At 40.2% G+C, this 17,489-nt stretch overlaps 14 protein-coding genes across 14 annotated transcripts; 8 read left to right on the plus strand and 6 right to left on the minus strand. All coding sequences in view use genetic code 12, as the record gives it.

Moving 5' to 3' along the window:
• On the minus strand, positions 1–1,245 carry ARP1 (actin-related protein 1; the record flags this gene model as incomplete). Its single annotated transcript, XM_051817987.1, has 1 exon — positions 1–1,245. One exon carries the CDS (start codon positions 1,243–1,245, stop codon positions 1–3), a length of 1,245 nt encoding a protein of 414 aa, XP_051673689.1.
• Positions 1,246–1,342: 97 nt separating this feature from the next.
• CANMA_000616 (uncharacterized protein) lies at positions 1,343–1,846 on the plus strand (the record flags this gene model as incomplete). Its single annotated transcript, XM_051817988.1, has 1 exon — positions 1,343–1,846. One exon carries the CDS (start codon positions 1,343–1,345, stop codon positions 1,844–1,846), a length of 504 nt encoding a protein of 167 aa, XP_051673690.1.
• A 189-nt stretch (positions 1,847–2,035) lies between these two features.
• On the minus strand, positions 2,036–3,154 carry QCR2 (ubiquinol--cytochrome-c reductase subunit 2; the record flags this gene model as incomplete). The annotated part of the gene is made up of 1 exon (XM_051817989.1): positions 2,036–3,154. One exon carries the CDS (start codon positions 3,152–3,154, stop codon positions 2,036–2,038), a length of 1,119 nt encoding a protein of 372 aa, XP_051673691.1.
• A 258-nt stretch (positions 3,155–3,412) lies between these two features.
• On the minus strand, positions 3,413–4,693 carry CANMA_000618 (GPI-anchor transamidase subunit; the record flags this gene model as incomplete). The annotated part of the gene is made up of 1 exon (XM_051817990.1): positions 3,413–4,693. One exon carries the CDS (start codon positions 4,691–4,693, stop codon positions 3,413–3,415), a length of 1,281 nt encoding a protein of 426 aa, XP_051673692.1.
• Positions 4,694–4,920: 227 nt separating this feature from the next.
• Positions 4,921–5,277, plus strand: CANMA_000619 (mRNA splicing protein; the record flags this gene model as incomplete). The annotated part of the gene is made up of 1 exon (XM_051817991.1): positions 4,921–5,277. One exon carries the CDS (start codon positions 4,921–4,923, stop codon positions 5,275–5,277), a length of 357 nt encoding a protein of 118 aa, XP_051673693.1.
• A 208-nt stretch (positions 5,278–5,485) lies between these two features.
• CANMA_000620 (uncharacterized protein) lies at positions 5,486–6,373 on the plus strand (the record flags this gene model as incomplete). The annotated part of the gene is made up of 1 exon (XM_051817993.1): positions 5,486–6,373. The coding sequence occupies one exon, from the start codon at positions 5,486–5,488 to the stop codon at positions 6,371–6,373; it is 888 nt and encodes a 295-aa protein (XP_051673694.1).
• Positions 6,374–6,446: 73 nt separating this feature from the next.
• Positions 6,447–7,748, minus strand: VPS4 (AAA family ATPase; the record flags this gene model as incomplete). Its single annotated transcript, XM_051817994.1, has 1 exon — positions 6,447–7,748. The coding sequence occupies one exon, from the start codon at positions 7,746–7,748 to the stop codon at positions 6,447–6,449; it is 1,302 nt and encodes a 433-aa protein (XP_051673695.1).
• Positions 7,749–8,289: 541 nt separating this feature from the next.
• Positions 8,290–8,835, plus strand: CANMA_000622 (uncharacterized protein; the record flags this gene model as incomplete). Its single annotated transcript, XM_051817995.1, has 1 exon — positions 8,290–8,835. The coding sequence occupies one exon, from the start codon at positions 8,290–8,292 to the stop codon at positions 8,833–8,835; it is 546 nt and encodes a 181-aa protein (XP_051673696.1).
• Positions 8,836–8,991: 156 nt separating this feature from the next.
• On the plus strand, positions 8,992–9,336 carry CANMA_000623 (uncharacterized protein; the record flags this gene model as incomplete). Its single annotated transcript, XM_051817996.1, has 1 exon — positions 8,992–9,336. One exon carries the CDS (start codon positions 8,992–8,994, stop codon positions 9,334–9,336), a length of 345 nt encoding a protein of 114 aa, XP_051673697.1.
• A 177-nt stretch (positions 9,337–9,513) lies between these two features.
• Positions 9,514–10,764, minus strand: CAC2 (Cac2p; the record flags this gene model as incomplete). The annotated part of the gene is made up of 1 exon (XM_051817997.1): positions 9,514–10,764. The coding sequence occupies one exon, from the start codon at positions 10,762–10,764 to the stop codon at positions 9,514–9,516; it is 1,251 nt and encodes a 416-aa protein (XP_051673698.1).
• Positions 10,765–11,435: 671 nt separating this feature from the next.
• SGE1 (Sge1p) lies at positions 11,436–13,283 on the plus strand (the record flags this gene model as incomplete). The annotated part of the gene is made up of 1 exon (XM_051817998.1): positions 11,436–13,283. One exon carries the CDS (start codon positions 11,436–11,438, stop codon positions 13,281–13,283), a length of 1,848 nt encoding a protein of 615 aa, XP_051673699.1.
• A 58-nt stretch (positions 13,284–13,341) lies between these two features.
• NUF2 (kinetochore-associated Ndc80 complex subunit) lies at positions 13,342–14,802 on the minus strand (the record flags this gene model as incomplete). The annotated part of the gene is made up of 1 exon (XM_051817999.1): positions 13,342–14,802. One exon carries the CDS (start codon positions 14,800–14,802, stop codon positions 13,342–13,344), a length of 1,461 nt encoding a protein of 486 aa, XP_051673700.1.
• A 285-nt stretch (positions 14,803–15,087) lies between these two features.
• Positions 15,088–15,828, plus strand: CKB2 (casein kinase 2 regulatory subunit; the record flags this gene model as incomplete). Its single annotated transcript, XM_051818000.1, has 1 exon — positions 15,088–15,828. The coding sequence occupies one exon, from the start codon at positions 15,088–15,090 to the stop codon at positions 15,826–15,828; it is 741 nt and encodes a 246-aa protein (XP_051673701.1).
• Positions 15,829–15,966: 138 nt separating this feature from the next.
• On the plus strand, positions 15,967–17,115 carry MSW1 (tryptophan--tRNA ligase; the record flags this gene model as incomplete). The annotated part of the gene is made up of 1 exon (XM_051818001.1): positions 15,967–17,115. The coding sequence occupies one exon, from the start codon at positions 15,967–15,969 to the stop codon at positions 17,113–17,115; it is 1,149 nt and encodes a 382-aa protein (XP_051673702.1).
• Positions 17,116–17,489: the final 374 nt, after the last annotated feature.

Raw genomic sequence — 17,489 nt, forward strand, 5'->3', positions numbered from 1 at the left:
TTATAAACATTTCTTATGAACGATATCGGGATTGTCGCGGTACTCTTCCAAAGTTACCCACATTTTCTTGAATGTAGATAGACCTGCTAGTATAGAGCCACCGATCCACGTTGAATATTTCCGCTCTGGTGGGGCATAAATCTTAACCTTCATTTTTGTGCTGTACAGTTCATCAATCCGTATCTTGTTCCAGATAGAGTTTGAAGCTTCGCTTGCCTGGTCCTGCATCCCCTTTAGCTCTTGCAACAACCTATCACCAAAGTTCTTCAACAATGTATTCCCCCCTGATAGCAAAATGTTTTGGTACAACTGAGGCCTTAGATCTAGGTCTGTCTTGCTCACTGCCAAAGATACAAGCTCATGCAATCCAGGGCTCTCATCGTTAATTATCTGAGGATTGAACAAGATTTCTGGCGCTCGGAACTTTTCCGCCCCAAGATGTAATTCGTGCCCATCAGGTAAGGTATAGGTGGTAAACAATTCGTTTTTCGATTTCGTCTTCCTAGCATACTGAGCGCCGTATAGTTTTTCATCCTTCTGTGGCTCCTTTGAAACGAAACAACATTGCTCCTTTATTAGTCGCACGATTTCCATTTCTGAACTGCTTTGTAATGTAACTCCCGACATTCGCCTGATATTAAATGACAAGCGTGTCGTTATATCTCTTCCAGCAATATCCATTCGTTTTATCGAACTAGGTAAAGCAAAGCCTTCGTAAACTGGTACAACATGACTAACCCCATCGCCACTATCAACAACTACACCTGTTGTTCTCCCCGATGCATACAACGCCAATACCGCCTGAATAGATATATAAACACAGGGAACATTGAATTGCTCAAACATAACTTGACACATTGCGTCTCTATTAGACATGGGGTTCAATGGGGCTTCTGTGAGTAATAGCGGGTGCTCCTCTGGTTGAATTTTGAGCTCCTGGGTGAACATATGGTACCAAAGTTTTTCCATATCAGACCAGTTAGCAACTATTCCATGCTCCATTGGGTAAGTGAGCTTTAGCAAGCCCCTGTTCTTTTGTGCATTGTCACCAATAAATAGATCACCATCCGTAGAATCGACGCCACTCGAGGAAGGTAGCAAAGAACCAGCCATGAGCTTTTGGTATTTGGGTCTGCCTATCACTGCCGACGCATAAGTTCGTGGTTTATCATCCCCAGCAAATCCTGCTTTGAGGTTTCCCGACCCATTGTCCACTACAACTGGCTGGTTGTACAAGGTTTCCATGATGAATGCTTGAGAAGTGGGAGTTAAAACGCGTCAGAAAATTGTAAACAAAAAAATTGGGTGTTCTCCCTGAAAGACATACCGTAAACTATATACAATGCTGCATCTTAATGCCTTGTCAAACCCACAAAGACAACAGATACGGAACGCTTTTGCTTTGTTAGATGGAGAATCAAAAGACTCTCTAATAACCAAGGACGATTTGCAAAAGATGTACTCAAACCTTGGCATCAAACAACCCTCAGAAACAGAAATTCAGAATATGTTTACGATTGATAATGTCGACTACTCCCAAAAAGGTATATCTTTTACACAATTCCTGAACATTCTTGCAAAAGAGCTTCTGTTGATTGAAGATAGATCGTCGATACTCGAAGCCTTGCAAGTGTTTCTGGTAAAGGGTGACCACAAGTCCTTCAAGGACGAGTTACAAATAGATCTTGAAGACTTGAAAGATGCCTGCTGTTCCGTTCGCATGAATGATGACAACCGTCTTTCACGCTCTTCGTTTGATGAATCAGTAAAGGGATTTGTGCTGGAAACAATAGACGGAAAAAAGGTATTTTTAGCATCCAAGTGGATGTCTGCCTACATCGACTAGTGCATAACTTTAAGGAAAAACAAGTAGATGGAGATAGTTCAGTGCCAATGTTGCTTTTGTCACACCGGGGAAGGGGGGAAAGACATAGTGGGAAAGGAAAAGCCTATAGTTGCGCTGCAACAACGTTCACGTTAAATATACATGAATATATTATCCATATTTAGTTTTATACATTAGTTAACAACTCTTCTATAACTCCGAAGCGAATGGCAAGACGTCCAAATCACCAACAGCAACGTAATTAAAGTCTTTAACTGGCGCATCAGCTGCAGTGGCTTTAAACTCTAATGGGTGAGCAACCTTGGATTGCAAAGCAATGGATAATTCAGCAGATTTAACGGCTTTGCTCAAATCACTTGAAGTAACTGATTCTGCAACCTTCTTGGCTTGTCTGATACCTTGTGCGACATCACTAGCTTTGCCTGAAACTGAAATTACAAACAAACCAGCATCTTTGTACTTGTACAAATGTGAGGTGGCGCCTGGGATCTTGAACAATGGAGCAACAGAAGTTGGCAATGTAGAAGTACCAATGGCGGATGATAAAACTTCGTATCTACCGTAATCAGCTGGCTTAACCGGGAATCCAATCAAAGCAGTGGATTTTCCAGTAGCTGGTATTCTTGCTTCGGCGTTTTTGTGGAATTCAGTTGAGACGGCTTGTGATTTGGAGCCTTTAGGCAAGTAGGAAAATGCGGATTCTTCGACGAATTTGGTCAAGTCACCTTCATCAGCACCTTGAGCCACAATTTGAATGTTTTCTCCAGTGAAATTGTCTTGAGCAAATTGAGCCAACTCTTCGACTTGAATAGGAGTAGATGGGTTATAATATAAAGGGTTACCCAAACCTCTTCTGAATGTAATTTCATGTAATTTTTCCAATCCAGTGAAATGTGAGTTTGCGTGAGCGGCTTGGGCCTCGGCAAGAGCAGATGGTAAAACAACTTCTTCAAATTCGTGTGGGGTGAACTGGGTATTTGAAAGTACATTACCCAAAGCTTCAACATAGTATGGCAAGTCTTGTTTCAAAAATTTAGTCTTCAATACCAATGCATCTCTTTTGACATGACCCTTGAAATGACCACCCAATAATTCAGATTCTCTGGTAAAACGCAATGCTGACTTGGCACCATTATTCAAGAACGCAAACTTTGACAACAAGTGTGATGTACCAAATTTGCCGTCTTTAGCACCGGCATTTGTAACAACTACATGAAGTTTGGTCAAGCCATTGACAGACTCCTTTGTCGAAATCTTGATACCATTTGGTACAGAGCTATAAGCACGAACGGCGGTACGGGACAACATGAGGGGCTTTTAGTAACGTCGTCTATAGGTGGGTTTATCAAAGGTTCTTTCAATTAAAAGGTTGGGACTTTTCACTTTCGCAGAGAAAAACAAAAAAAAAAAATTATAAATTCTCACTCGTTGATTGGCACAAGAGGAAGTCATGTGACTAGATGTATAAAGTTTGTGACAATATTGAGGTGAAGAGTACGCTCTAGTGTCTACACATGCTCGTACCAAATTTATCTATTTATGGTATGTATACAGTATGCCAGAACGTTATATCTGGGCCAAATTGAGCCCCTTGAGTTCTTCTTTACAGATATCATTTTCCACACCATAGTCAACGATTAGCTTGGCCCACAACAAATCCATCAAAATGAGAATGTGTACACCACCCCATATCAAATTGATACTGTAAAAGAAATTTGCGTTACCGTTACCCAACACAATCCAGCAGTAGTAGAATATAGGCGACAATATAAGCGCCGTTACCAAAGTCATACTCGAAACGTAGATCATCTTGCAATAAGGTAATATTGTTCCTTTGAAAATTGGCAATAATGATAATGCAAATCCTAAATCTCCAACTGTTGGATAAGATTTAGTGAACGAAACCCATAGCAAGGACAATAACACAGCTAGAAATGAGTCACCTTGGTCGGGCGTGGCTCTTGATTCAAATAAACGGATTGCGATTGGGAGTATAAATGAAAATGAGTATAAATTAAACATTCCAAGGTAAAATGGAGTAAAGAATTCAAACATTTCAGTGAACAAATACCACCATAAGCCAACATTCGGTGTTATCTTTTTGAAGTATATCACTGCCAAGTAGCAATTATCCAAGAAGCTCCAAGACGATGTAAATGCAAATGAAGCCAATGCCAAGAGAAGCAATGACACGAGGTAGCCTGTCGAGCTGGTGACCAACAATTTTATATGTGTGGTTGTTGGGAAAGTCCTGAGTGCCAATCCAACCAATGATGGGAATATATACAACGAATTGAATGATAGATACGTTGCTGCTGCAAATGATATCATCGACCGCATAATATTTCTCTTCAACACTATCTGAATTAAACTTTCGATAATAAAATACCACGTAAACACAACGGTTGAATGGCTCAAGTTTGTCAAAATGATCAACGGGTTGAACAAATAAAAGCATGCAATCAAGTCATCGTTGAAACCAGTAACTTGGGATCCTTTGATTTTGCTACGCGACTCGTTGTACCACTGGTTGAGCTTCACTATCTTCCAAGCAATCAACAAGTCAGTGATGGTATACACTAAATCGAACCAGATGAGTGAAAACGGTATAGCTTTAATACAGGAGGCAATTATAACTACCAAAGGCGGGTGGTGGTTAACTCCTCCGTCATACAAATCAATGTCGTGGTTTAAGAAGTATATCGCCTCGAGTAGGGATTTGAACGAGGTTATAGGTGTGCTCAATTCAACCGTTGACGAAAGCGTGGTAGTAACGGATGGAATGAATGTAGGTAGTAGGAAACGAATCAAGCCACCGATAACGAACACTTGAATGAGTTTACCCATATTTGCTCTGTTGGTGACCGTGTCCTCTGAGTGAACCAAAAACGAAAAAAAAAAAAAAACAAAAAAAAACAGAAAACAAAATACAAGTACTGAAATGCTTAACTGAAGAGATTTCACATCCACAGAGCTAATTTCAAAATGTCCAGTGTATGTATCAACAAGATATCAGAGGAAGATGAACCAGTACTAACAATGCATAGTTTCAACCAATTAACCCGAAACCGTTTATGAAATCACTAATAGGAAAACAGGTGGTGGTTAGACTAAAATGGAACAAGACAGAATACCGAGGCCAATTGATGTCAACAGACAATTATCTCAACTTGCAACTAGATAACACGTTTGAAATTATATATGATACTGAAGACAAGGCTCGCGAAGAGTCCATAGGGAGTATATTTATAAGATGCAATAATGTTTTGTTTATAAGAGAATACCGCGATGAGAGCAAAGACGGCGAGGTACCCGAAAAGGAGGTGTCTGATAGTACTAAGGAAGCAGGTACTACTGCTAAAGATGATGCAATAAGTGCAGATGTCGAAGTAACAAAAGTAGAGTTAAAGGAGGCTGTAATGGAGGAATAAGAGAGCTTCTACTGGTGGTGGTGGTAGAATTACCAGCTTTACTTGATTGAAACAAGGGTAGTTGCTACTCTCGCCATGTTAAACAAAGGCTTCATTATATATTGTGTAGCTGCAATGTTAATAGACGTCCCTCTTTGAACGTTCTTAAAAGAAAAAAAAATAAAGAAAAAAAAACCGAAGCTGATTTCTTCAACATCGAAGTGTGTCAATGACTGAACCAGAGGTAGCTCCCTATGGAGGGTTTATAGTGAAAACTTTGGAAGACGAAAAAGCAAACGAAGCTCAGCTTGAAGAGCTAGCTATAGAAGTTGACTATAATGGAACCACTCAAAGACTAAGACCCGAGGCATTGAGATTGAATGGAGTGGATAATTTATCAACAGAAGAAATCAAGTCATATGTTGAGTACTATCTCAACTACACCACATCACGTAATGAGGACCTCGACAAAATAGAGTACCACCAGATCCCGTTTGATGAACAGGTGACATTTCGTGTTGAATGGATTGACGATTCCAACGTCAATATAGTTTTCAAAACAAACCAGGACAATTTAAAAGCTTTGAGACAATTGAGCAGCGACCCAATAGAGATTGACGACCAGGATCCAAGTTTTATTAATGAAGTTATACAAGAGCGTCGGGCGAAGGATTACAACCCGATAATTCCTTTCCGCAGTAGTCAGAGTTTGTCAAATCGATTGGGGTTGAAAGAGAAACCAAAAGAGGATAAACAGGAAGAAGGCATGATGGAGGATGAATCTGCAATTGAGTTGCGTATTAGACAATCCTTCCAGCTGGATCGCAAAGTAAAGTACGCATCTCAATATTCACGATACTATTTGATTCACGGAGAACCAGAAAGAACAAGGAGACCTCGACCACTGCACAGACATAAAAGAAGAGAACCTGTGAATGAAATCAAAGAGGAAGAGGAAGAGGAAGATTTATTTGCCGACAGACTTAGCCGAGGACATAATAGCTCGCGTGGACAAATTGCCGATGATGAGGAAGACTTGTTTGCCGATAAGTTGAAACGCAGCAGGTCACGGTCACCAACTCGGTCCGGTGGTAGTAGTCACTACAATCAAAGGTAAATATAAATTGGGGTCTATTTCACTCTTGTATTATACATAAGATAGAATTGAATTTTGTAGTATGCGAAAACCATCAATTACCCTCTTGACCGAAGTCTTCGGTGAATTTAATGTGGTTCGATATATCAGACTCATTGACAGTAGGCCTATTGCTTTTGATTGACTTGATAAAGTCTTTAATCGTAAGTGATGGCTCCTTCAACTCGTCCGTTTCTATCTCCATCCAGCTCATTTCTCTAGCATCAGCATCACCTGGCGAACAAGGAGTCATCTTTTCTTTCCCATCGTCATCTGTCACAGGCTTGAAATGTGTTGCCTGCTGTATTTTCCTAATAGGCTGCATCAAAGCATCTCTGACAACTACTGCAACATCATGACCAGAATACCCGTCCGTCATTTCGGCCAAAGTTCTATAATCATGAGGAGAACATTCACAAGGAACTTCACCAATATTGATTTCAAACATTCTCGACCTCGCTTCTACGTCAGGCAATGGAATGTAAATTCTTCTTTCAAATCTTCTCCTTATAGCAGCATCCAATTGCCAGGGGATATTCGTTGCTCCCAACACCAATACACCTTGGGAATCGTTTCCAACACCATTCATCTGCACCAATAATTCTGTCTTGATTCTCCTCGAGGCCTCACTCTCACCCTCTCCTCTTGGCCCACACAATGCATCGACTTCGTCAATGAATATAATGGATGGTTTATTCTCTCTTGCCATGGTAAACAATTGCTTGACAAGTCTTTCTGATTCACCCATCCACTTGGAAACTAAATCAGACGAGGAAACGCTAAAGAATGTAGAATTTGCTTCTGTGGCAACGGCTTTTGCCAAATACGATTTACCCGTTCCAGGTGGTCCATATAGAAGGATTCCCGAGGTTGGTTTCCTATTGCCTACAAAAAGTTGCGGGAATTTCACTGGTAAAATGACTGCCTCTTTTAAAGCCTCTTTTGCCCCCTCAAGTCCAGCAATATCAGACCATTTAACATTTGGCTTCTCGGATAAAATTGCCCCTGCAAGCGCTCCCCTCAACTTTTTCGCATCGGCATCGTCCTCGTCATCTCCGCTTCCTGACTTCTTTGCCTTAGTGGATCCATTCGCTGAACTTTCAGCCGAGTTTGACTTGTTCTGCTGCTTTTCAAGGTGGTCTTTCAACTGCTCTGCTCGAGTCAAATACTCGGTGAACTTTGATTTTACTAGTTCCTTTGACTTGGGGTTCTTTTCATACTTGATGGCCAACATTAAATAATCAAGACCGTTGTAGTACAACTTATACGCCTCCTCGTATCTCGTAGCTGTATCGGCATCTATCGCCTTTTGAACTAAATCAATACCCTTGCTTAAGAAATCAGACGCCCCCGACATGACTGGTTGATGTTGATGAAGAGGCACTAGTTTGTTGGAAATCTTGTGGTACAAGCTCTAATCAGAAAAAAAGAAATATAATGGCAACGAAATTTTTAATTTTGTGTACTATTGTGTGCAATCCACCAGAATTACTGCTTGCGTTGGAGGAAAAAGCCACGATAGAAACTGCTATGCTCTATGGGTTTAGGAGGATGTTGGAGATGTGATATAGTACCTTCAAGTTTTAAAAATGAGGCATATGTGTCTGTCATATGCTCCATTCTAATGCTAATATGCAACACTGTGGGTTTAAAGACACCTCTGTGTAATTCAGAGCTACTCTTGGGACCAAAAGGCAGGTTGAAGGATAATACAGCCTCATGTACTCCCATTCAACTGCTTGTTAGCATTAACGAACTGACCTATTTGTGGTAGCGCGTTTTCTCAATAGCTCACCTCTTTTTACTGCACACAAAAAAATGTCGTTTAATAACCTCAGCTTCTTCTATATCTATTGAACTGACCAGGACTTACCCAAATCAGAAGAAGGACAAACACAATGGCAGGAAGAAGTTACAGGGGCTCTGCCTCAGAGTCTGAGGCACCTTCGCGTCACCACAACAGAGATAGAGACAGCAACACCGGATCACAACAAGGCCCAACTACCACATCTTCAGGAAAGACATCTCAAAAGGCTAGGAATCAACAAGCTTTACAGCAGCAGCAATCATTCTTGCAAAAACATATCAACTCAAATGGTCCAAGAGATAAGCCCAGGATAGACCCACTCGATTTTGGAAAGATGGATGAAGCAACTTTGCTTAGATACAAGGATCGCTACAGCCTAAATCTCCCTCGGCCGGAATCGTTGAACTCAGATATTTTAAACAGTGAGATTGGCAAAAAGACATTCAGCAAACGAAATCAGGCTAGGCGACTTCAAAAGGCCGGAATGGGCCTGGATTACAGGATAAGTAAAGGTGAGTTTGGCAATCAAGTCAGGAGTCATTTCATGGGATTGCAGGCCAAGGAAAATGACATCATTACGGGGTTTTTGTATAAAGTGAAGCACCAGGATAAGGAATTTAAGCTTACGTTTCAGTGATAGATTTGAAATATATATATATATATAGCTTTAAGTAGCAAAATGTAGAATCCTTGTCTTTGGCTGTGTTCTGTTCCGCGTATCTAAAAAAAAAGAAATCAAGAGAATAGAAAAAGTTACTGGTGAATGTACCCATTCATTCAAAATAATCTATCAATGGACTCCTCAGTGGTACTATTTGCGGTGACGTTGGTCATTGGTTTTATTTTCCTTAGATGGTTAATTTCACCCATTCCAGAATCAAATGATCTCAATCTAGACACATCTGCTTTGTCAAAAGAAGAAAAGGATGAAGAATCTTCTTCCTCTAATGGAACTGCATCAACAAAAAAAAGGCGGGACAAAAGACCAGTGACTGATTCAATGATTGAAGTTGTACAAACTATTGCTCCTAGATTGACGGTGGAACAAATTCGTTTTGATTTAGAAAAGACGGGTTCGGTTGAGGTGACTATCGATAAATACATGGAAAACGGAGATTTGCCCCACCCACCGAATTAAGCACATATGCAAGGTAGGGGAATGATTACATGTTGCAGAGGCTAAGTGCACGACAAGGTGATTAATATTGTTAGACCGACTTGCGGAACATAGACGGGTTTGTTCGACACTATAAACTAGAGACCAATAGAAATATCGTCGTCATTGCCCTTTTTTTTTATACATGTTGTAAATAGATTACAGAATCAACGTGGGGGTGATTCGTTTTTTACCCTTCTTGTCCTTAAAAAAAGTATCAATTGTAGGAGCTTGCTTCTTCGGTGGTGGCGATTGTGAAGCTGTATTTGACTGAGGTTGTAGCTTTTCCAGGTGCAGGTTATCGACAATTGGATTCTCGTATAAGGGACCAAAAACGTCGCCTTCGAAGTTGATGACAGAACAGAATCCATCCATTGAACTGACCAACAACTTCGAACCATTTTCGTCCCACGTCAAGTCAGTTATAGCTTGATAATGTATGTTGGATACTTGACCCAAGGGTTTAAAATTATCATCTGTCGAGTAAACGACTATGCTATCCAATGTTCCAATAGCAAAAATCAGCTTATACGGTAATAGCAGCGATTCACTCAGCAGTTTATATAATTTCGGATTAAATGATACAATGATCGCTGGCTTTATAAAACCACCTATTCTGATGACGGGGCCATTGTGCAAATTAGCTATCGAGTATATGTACACACAATTTGACCCATTTTCATCTAATCCTGCAGGGGTAATCAATAATGACCCATCGGGTGAGCAACTCAATCTTCTGAAAAATGACTGGAGGTTTTCTGACTGATACATTTGGGTACTGCCAAGCTTTTGGAACTTATGAAGTAGTGATAACGACCCGTCATCATCAAATTTATAGGAAACTATACTACGATCAGCAGATTGTGTGAATAAGTAATGATTAGAAAATGCCACCCCTTGGATGAAATGATCATTATTTTCTGAAGTGTGAATTGGTTTTCCCACTAATTTCTTCCCATTCTCCACAACGTGATACACCCGCAATATATTGTCCATAGATCCTATTGCCAAGTAGTCATTGCACCAGCACAAATCAACTAGTTCATTACCAATTGTTATATTTCCAACGCACTGCCAACTCTCTTTCATGTCTTCATCATCTTCATCACCCAAGTCTTTGATTATAGTATCGCTTTTTGTCCATAAAAAGACAAACCCATCGTCTCCCGCAGTCGCGAGAACATCACCTTTGGAGTTGAATCTGACAACATTCACCGCTTGCGTATGCTTCCTCAATGTAGATAGATATTCTACTGTATTGTCGACAAATTTCCAAATTCGCACGTTGTTATCTCCTCCTCCAGTAACTAATCTTGATATCTGACTTTGAGCCATCTTTGGTTGCAAATCCAATGAATATATAGGCTTGTTTTCATCGTGCCAATGTACTGCTATTGTAACAGCGTCCATTGTGTGTTTGAACTGATAACGGGTGCCGATCTGCAAAGACGTAATTGATTAAACAGTGAGAGAAGAAACAGACGCGTTTTTGACATTTTTGGTGCTACCAGTTGGTTTTCCATTTTACAATAGTAGAGGCTGTGAACAGGAGCATCAAATAATTCTTTCTGTCTGTGTGTTGGAGTTACAGAGGTCCTTAATCTCCGGCCCCTGTACTTTCAACCACAATGCACACATTGCTGAGGCTTTCAATCTTTTGCTGTTTCATCATTTCTATTGTCCACTTTTGAGTAATGCCGAACAACGCATTAGACCAGAGATGACAATGTGTATGAGAAAATATTTTTCTTTTCAACAGGCTAGTGTGTGCAAAAGATGAAATAATATAAAGACTACACCGATCGATCGATTTGAAGAACGTTGAGCAATCGCCTAAGGAACTAATACTGATACCCACATTGGACCCTTTTCTCAAAAGAAAATTCCGAGCAAAGCTTTGGCGAGGCAAATACAAAAGAAGAGAAAAGAAAGAGAGAACAGTGAAAAAAAAAAGAAAAAAGAAACTTTCTCCCCCACTTTAGTTTTGCAGAATTAGGGTTTATTCAAATATCAGATGGAGCAGCAAGTATAGCACATCTACGAAAGAGCATCTTAAAACAAAGACTAGATTAGAGTTTGCCATGTCGAGAGGGGAATCAGCGCATGGTGAACCCTCGTCAACCAAAGCACAATCGCCGATACTGTCGACGTCATCAACTCACGCGAGCGAAGAGGAAATTAACCACAAAGTGGTAAATACCGAACCACTTAGACAAGAAAAGTATACTGAAGCAGATGCAGGTGACGGAACGAAAGCCCACGAGCAATACCTTCATGGTGTACCATTGTTGCTCACAATATTGTCATGTATTGTAACGTTGTTCATTGCCGCATTAGATCAGACTATTGTGTCAACGATATTGACGACCGTGGGTGATCATTTTAACTCATTTGAGAAAGTTGGATGGCTAACTTCTGGTTTCATGTTACCTATGGCCTGTTTAATCCCGTCTTATGGTAAAATTTCAATAGCTTTTGGCCGAAAAGCCACACTAATAGGAGGGATAATTGTTTTCGAAATTGGGTCGTTAATCTCGGCCCTTGCAAATTCAATGAGTTTGCTAATTGGCGGTCGAGTTATTCAAGGGGTAGGTGGAGGTGCAATTCAAAGTATGGTGATGGTTATCCTAACGGAAAGTGTCCCAATATCAAGGCGGTCTTTGGTCTTTGCATCAGTATCAATAGTGTGGTCGACTTCGAGTGTCCTTGGTCCTATAATAGGTGGTGCGTTGGAGAAGATCACTTGGAGGTGGTGTTTCTACATCAACTTGCCCATAGGGGGCGTTAGTTTGCTTGTGCTCATATTTGGATTCCACCCACCAAAGCCAAAGGGCAATATCCGTGAGAAGCTATCAACGATTGATTACGTTGGTACGTTTTTCATGACACTGGGACTTGTATTGGTTCTTTTGGGGTTGACTTTCGGTGGAATTGACTTTCCTTGGCGGTCAGCAGCAGTGATATGTTTGTTCACCATTGGAGGAGTGTTGCTCATAATTTTTGCCGTTTGGAATTTCCGCTTTTCCACCAATCCTATAATATTAGCCGAATTCATTAAATCACCCACCACAATGACTGCCACTATCAGTGCTATGTTCAATTTCGGTTTCTTTATTTCCAACTTGACATATTTGGCTGTCTACTTTCAAGTGGTGTTCAATGCTAGCTCCTTGCAATCTGGAATAGACTTGTTGCCTTTAGTTGTTTCCGTCACCATTGCATCACTAGCAAATTCAATGTTTATCAACTTGACCAAAAATGTCAAGATCACCATGGTTGTTTCCGGAGTGTTGAGTCCCCTTGGATCTGGACTTTTGTTGTTGTTGGACAAAAACTCGAGTGTTGGGAAAAGAATCGGAATTCTCTTAGTTTCTGGTATAGCCATTGGCTTGCAATTTCAAAGTTCAACATTGAGTGCCCAACTAGTTGCCCCTAAGCATGTTCCAGGAGCTTTAATCTTGGTGACTGTTTTGCTCAACTTTGCAAGAGAATTGGCGTCAACAGTCTCAGTTACAATAGCACAATTATTATTTCAGACCACTGGAACAAGATATATCAAGGACTTGCAACTTAATGTAAATAGAAACATCGACGGTTACAACGAATTCACTAGCATGTCAGCAAAATCGTTGATTTCAAACCCAAGGTTGGTTAGAACACTACCTAATGAAGTACGAGAATTGGTGTTGGATCAATTTGTCAAGGCTTTGAAAAATGTTTTCTACTTTGGTTTGGCTTTGGCTGCCGTGTGTTTTATTGCGTCGTTATTCACAACTGGGAAGAAGATCCCCAAAACAAAAGACATCAAGACAGCGGATAGCGAAGACGAAAAGAGCCAAGCTGAGGAGATGAAAGCTGTAAATGGCGCTAATGATTCACCCGATCAAGAGACAAATATGGACTCTCTGAGTTTGGGACAGAGGCAATGATCAACTGAAGAAATACATAGGGTAGAATATTAAATAATTTGCATTAGACTATTTAGCTTCAATACTTGCTAGAGAAAGTCTTTGACAAACGTTCCATATAAGATGTTAGTATATTTTGCAATTGATTCAATTGCGCCTCTCTTGATTTGACATCTTTTTCAAAGTTGCTGACAATATCATGGGTTTCTTGTCTAATTTTCACTATCAACTTATTTGTTCGCGAGTTCTCGTCGTTACGTTCTGATTCAAGCCGCATTACCTCATCCAACGCTTCGTTTGTTTCTTTCAACTTTTTGTTCAACGTTTCATGCTTTTTTGCATACTGATCTTCTAAATCACGGTACTTCTTTTCATATTTGGCCAACTGATCGGATCTCGTTTGGATTTGTTTCGCCAAGTCGTTAGACTCTCGGGTAATATTTTGCAATTTATCACTATGCTGGCGTATATTGTAAGCGTCACTCTCATCTTTTGTCAACAGCTTTGAGATTTCCTCGGCTACTCTAATCAAATTGTTGATGCTTAATTCATTCACCTGTAAAGAAGTAAGAGTTTGGCCCAAGTTTTTATATTGTTTCTCAAAGGTTGTACAAGTCCTGATCAACCCCTCAGCTTCCTTGTCTAAGTCGCTTACAATGGTAGTCAATTGGCCAATGTCAATCTCTTTGAAACTCTTTAAATTTTCAATCTCACCAGTGGTTTCGTCGCAGAGGAAACCAATATCGTAAAGTTCTTTAGCAAGCGATCTCTTCTCATTTTTGTAGTCATCATGCTGCCTGGTCAACTTTTCTTGTGTTGACTTTAGCTGGCGAAGTTTCGACTCCAACTTCCTGTTGTAATTATAAACATGCTGTATCTCGTGTCTAGGTACATCACTGCGTCCATCATCTTCATATCTCAACTTCCTTTGCAAGTCATTTATCTGTGTAACACGTGCTTCATTCTCCTCTTGCAATTGCTGAATTCGAGTTGTTGTAGCATCGGCTTCCTCGGCCAAGCCCTCGTACTCAGAAGATATGTTTTCTCGGAACCGTAGATAGTTGACAACCGCACTTAGCAATCTCTTCGTACTCAATGCTTCTGGACGTGTCAAATCTAAGAGTGTGAGATCAGCAACTCCTATATTTTGGAAAAACTTTCGACAGCACCTAAATAATGTGACGATCATGTCTGTTGGTGTTGGTTCAATGTCAAACTCCTCTATCTGTGCTCCACCATTTTGCTCAGCCGTTTCCTCAGACGCATCCTCGTCCCTACTCTTGAGGACTGCCAATCTTCTTCGTGTTTGCTCCCTCGCTCTCTCTTCTAGATCGTCAATACCCATGAATGTTTCAAGGAAGTGTGTATACAATCTGATTATGAAGTCGCTGGTTGGTTTTGCAACAAGCTCTAAGGTGACATTGAAATCGCACTCCAACAAGCACGATGTTATCTCACGTGTATCTAAATATGGAAATGCATCTTTCCTAACTGGCCTCACACCTCTTGCTGGTGTACTTATCGTGCTTTGTCTTCTCATGAGGGTACTGCCACTACTACTGGGTACTTTAATGTTTATAGTTTGATGTATGTGCACAAAACAAATTTGTTGATTTTTTTCTCTTCCTTCCTTTTTGAAGAGAAGGAAAAAAAGAAAAGAAAAAAAGTTATTAACTGATTAAACACATCGACAGTAAGGAGAATTAGCCGAGCAAACCAGTCCAAAATAGCTCAATCAATCTGGAACAAAGGGTGGAAATAACCAGAAAGGATCTTGATTTTATATTACAGGCAGAACAATTAGCATCGAGATCAAGTAGAAACTATGGCCAACGAGGAATACGTGACGGATTCCAGTTCCGACTTTACAGAGTACTGGATAGACTCATTCTTGGGTATAAAGGGTAACGAGTACTTTTGCGACATAGATGATGAATACATACGTGATCGTTTTAATCTTACTGGGTTGAATCAGGAAGTATCAAAGCTTCCTACACTAATAGATATAATAACAGATGTTATTGATATTGACTCGCAGCCCGAAGAGCATCGAGAGGCGTTGGAGCATAATGCAAGGATATTGTATGGTTTAATCCATGCAAGATACATATTGACTACACGGGGCTTGAATAAAATGTTTGAAAAGTTTCGTAATGGTGATTTTGGTTATTGTCCGAGGGTCCATTGTCAGCTAAATCCTTTGTTGCCAATAGGTTTAAACGATCAGCCGCGTATGGCCAGTGTTAAATTGTACTGCTCCAAATGTGAAGACTTGTACAATCCCAAATCAGGGCGTCATTCAGTGATTGATGGTGCTTATTTCGGCACCTCGTTTCCAGCTATGTTTTTCCAGAATTTCCCCAACATGATACCGATACATCCAAGGGATACGTACGTGCCACGAGTATTTGGGTTTAAATTGCATGAGTATTCTAAATTGAACCGATGGAGAGAATTGCAACGATTGAAATTGGAAAAGAGGTTGGCCAAAAGTGGCATACAAATAAAGAACGTAGTTGGTGGGTTCCAAGCTGATTCCGGTCAGGCTGTGGCCCGTAATGTATAATAACACCGTAGCATAACTTTAATAGACATAAAAGTAATGAAATGTGATACAGATGACAAGATGAAGAAGAGAAAAGAAAACGAAAAAAAAATAATTTAAAAGGAGTTCGGCGAATCTCACAACATCTAATCAAGAACAATGTCATGTTTGAGAACATCACGATACGTGTCCACCGCAGGACTTCTTACTACTACAAGAGCATACACCTCCCCCTCCTCTTCGATACAGGAACTCAATCGATATGACAATCTTCCGTCAAACTCGCGTGTCTTTTCCTTGATACAACCAACGGGAAGAATCCACTTGGGGAACTACTTGGGCGCAGTCAAAAGTTGGAGAACTCTATCCAACTCCAATCCTGATAGTGAGTTTTTATTTGGAATTGCCGATTTACATGCATTTACAAGCTACAAACCAGCTGCAGAATTGAAGGATAATAGGTATCAAGCAATTGCAAGTTTATTGGCTGGTGGTTTGGATACAACCAAATGTACATTGTACTTTCAGTCGTCTGTACCCGAGCATCTGGAGCTTAATTGGTATCTCACGTGTATGACGAGTATGGGACAGTTGAATAGAATGACTCAGTGGAAACTGAAGGCACAGCAATCTCAAAACAGTTCAATAACGGACGAAAAAGTGATGGAGTCCACGAAAGCTGGAGTGTTTTGTTATCCTGCTTTGCAAGCAGCCGATATTTTACTATACAGAGCAACTCATGTACCTGTTGGTGACGACCAGTCGCAGCATTTGGAGCTTTGTAGAAACATTGCAAAGCTGTTCAACAATACATACAATGTAAACTACTTCCCCTTGCCCAAGACTTTGTTGACGCCGGCAAAGAAAATTCTCAGCTTAAAGAATCCAGAAAAGAAAATGTCCAAATCGGATCCTGTACAGGCATCTTGTGTCTATGTTACTGATTCTCCTGAAGATATCCAATTGAAGATAAGGAAAGCAACTACTGACTCGATTCAAGGAGCTTGGAGTTTTGATCCAGTCACGAGACCAGGCGTATCAAATTTGATCAATATAATATCAGGCTTGACCAATGAATCGATTGAAGAAACAGTAGCAAGTATACAACATTTAAAAGATCACAAGAGCTTGAAGGATTACGTTGCTAAATTGATTATTGATGAATTCCATGACAAAAGACAATTGTATGACGAGCTTCTTAAGAATCGAGATTACCTTGATCTGGTTTGTAAGCAAGGGAGAGACAAAGCTAGGGAATTGGCTCTGGTGAACATTGGCGACATCAAAAGTATTGTTGGAATGGATTAGTGGAGGTCATTATTGGCACAATCATTTTATAAATAGACTTGTATATAGACCGTTAGAACATATACGTAAGAGCCCAATGATCATCTCTCTTGTAGTATGCTACATATTTTGTACTATCTTGTTTGTAACTGGTACGTCTTTCAGTTTTATGTTGCACAGACTCGTATCAAAAATCACAATTAATTGCTGCGAAATGGCATGGATCACAAAAGTTCGCGTTGTTTTGATTTTTATTTTTACGTGATGCTGTTAAAAGAAAAATCAAAACAATACAATATGTGGAATTTTTTTAGTATTGTGCGTATACTACACAAACACCTCTCTCTTTCCCGCTATAATTGTACCAAGCAGAGACAAGATAACGTCGCACGATA

Source organism: Candida margitis (genome assembly GCF_024628925.1).
Source record: "Candida margitis strain CBS 14175 chromosome Unknown scaffold18, whole genome shotgun sequence".
NCBI lineage: Eukaryota > Fungi > Ascomycota > Pichiomycetes > Serinales > Debaryomycetaceae > Lodderomyces > Lodderomyces margitis.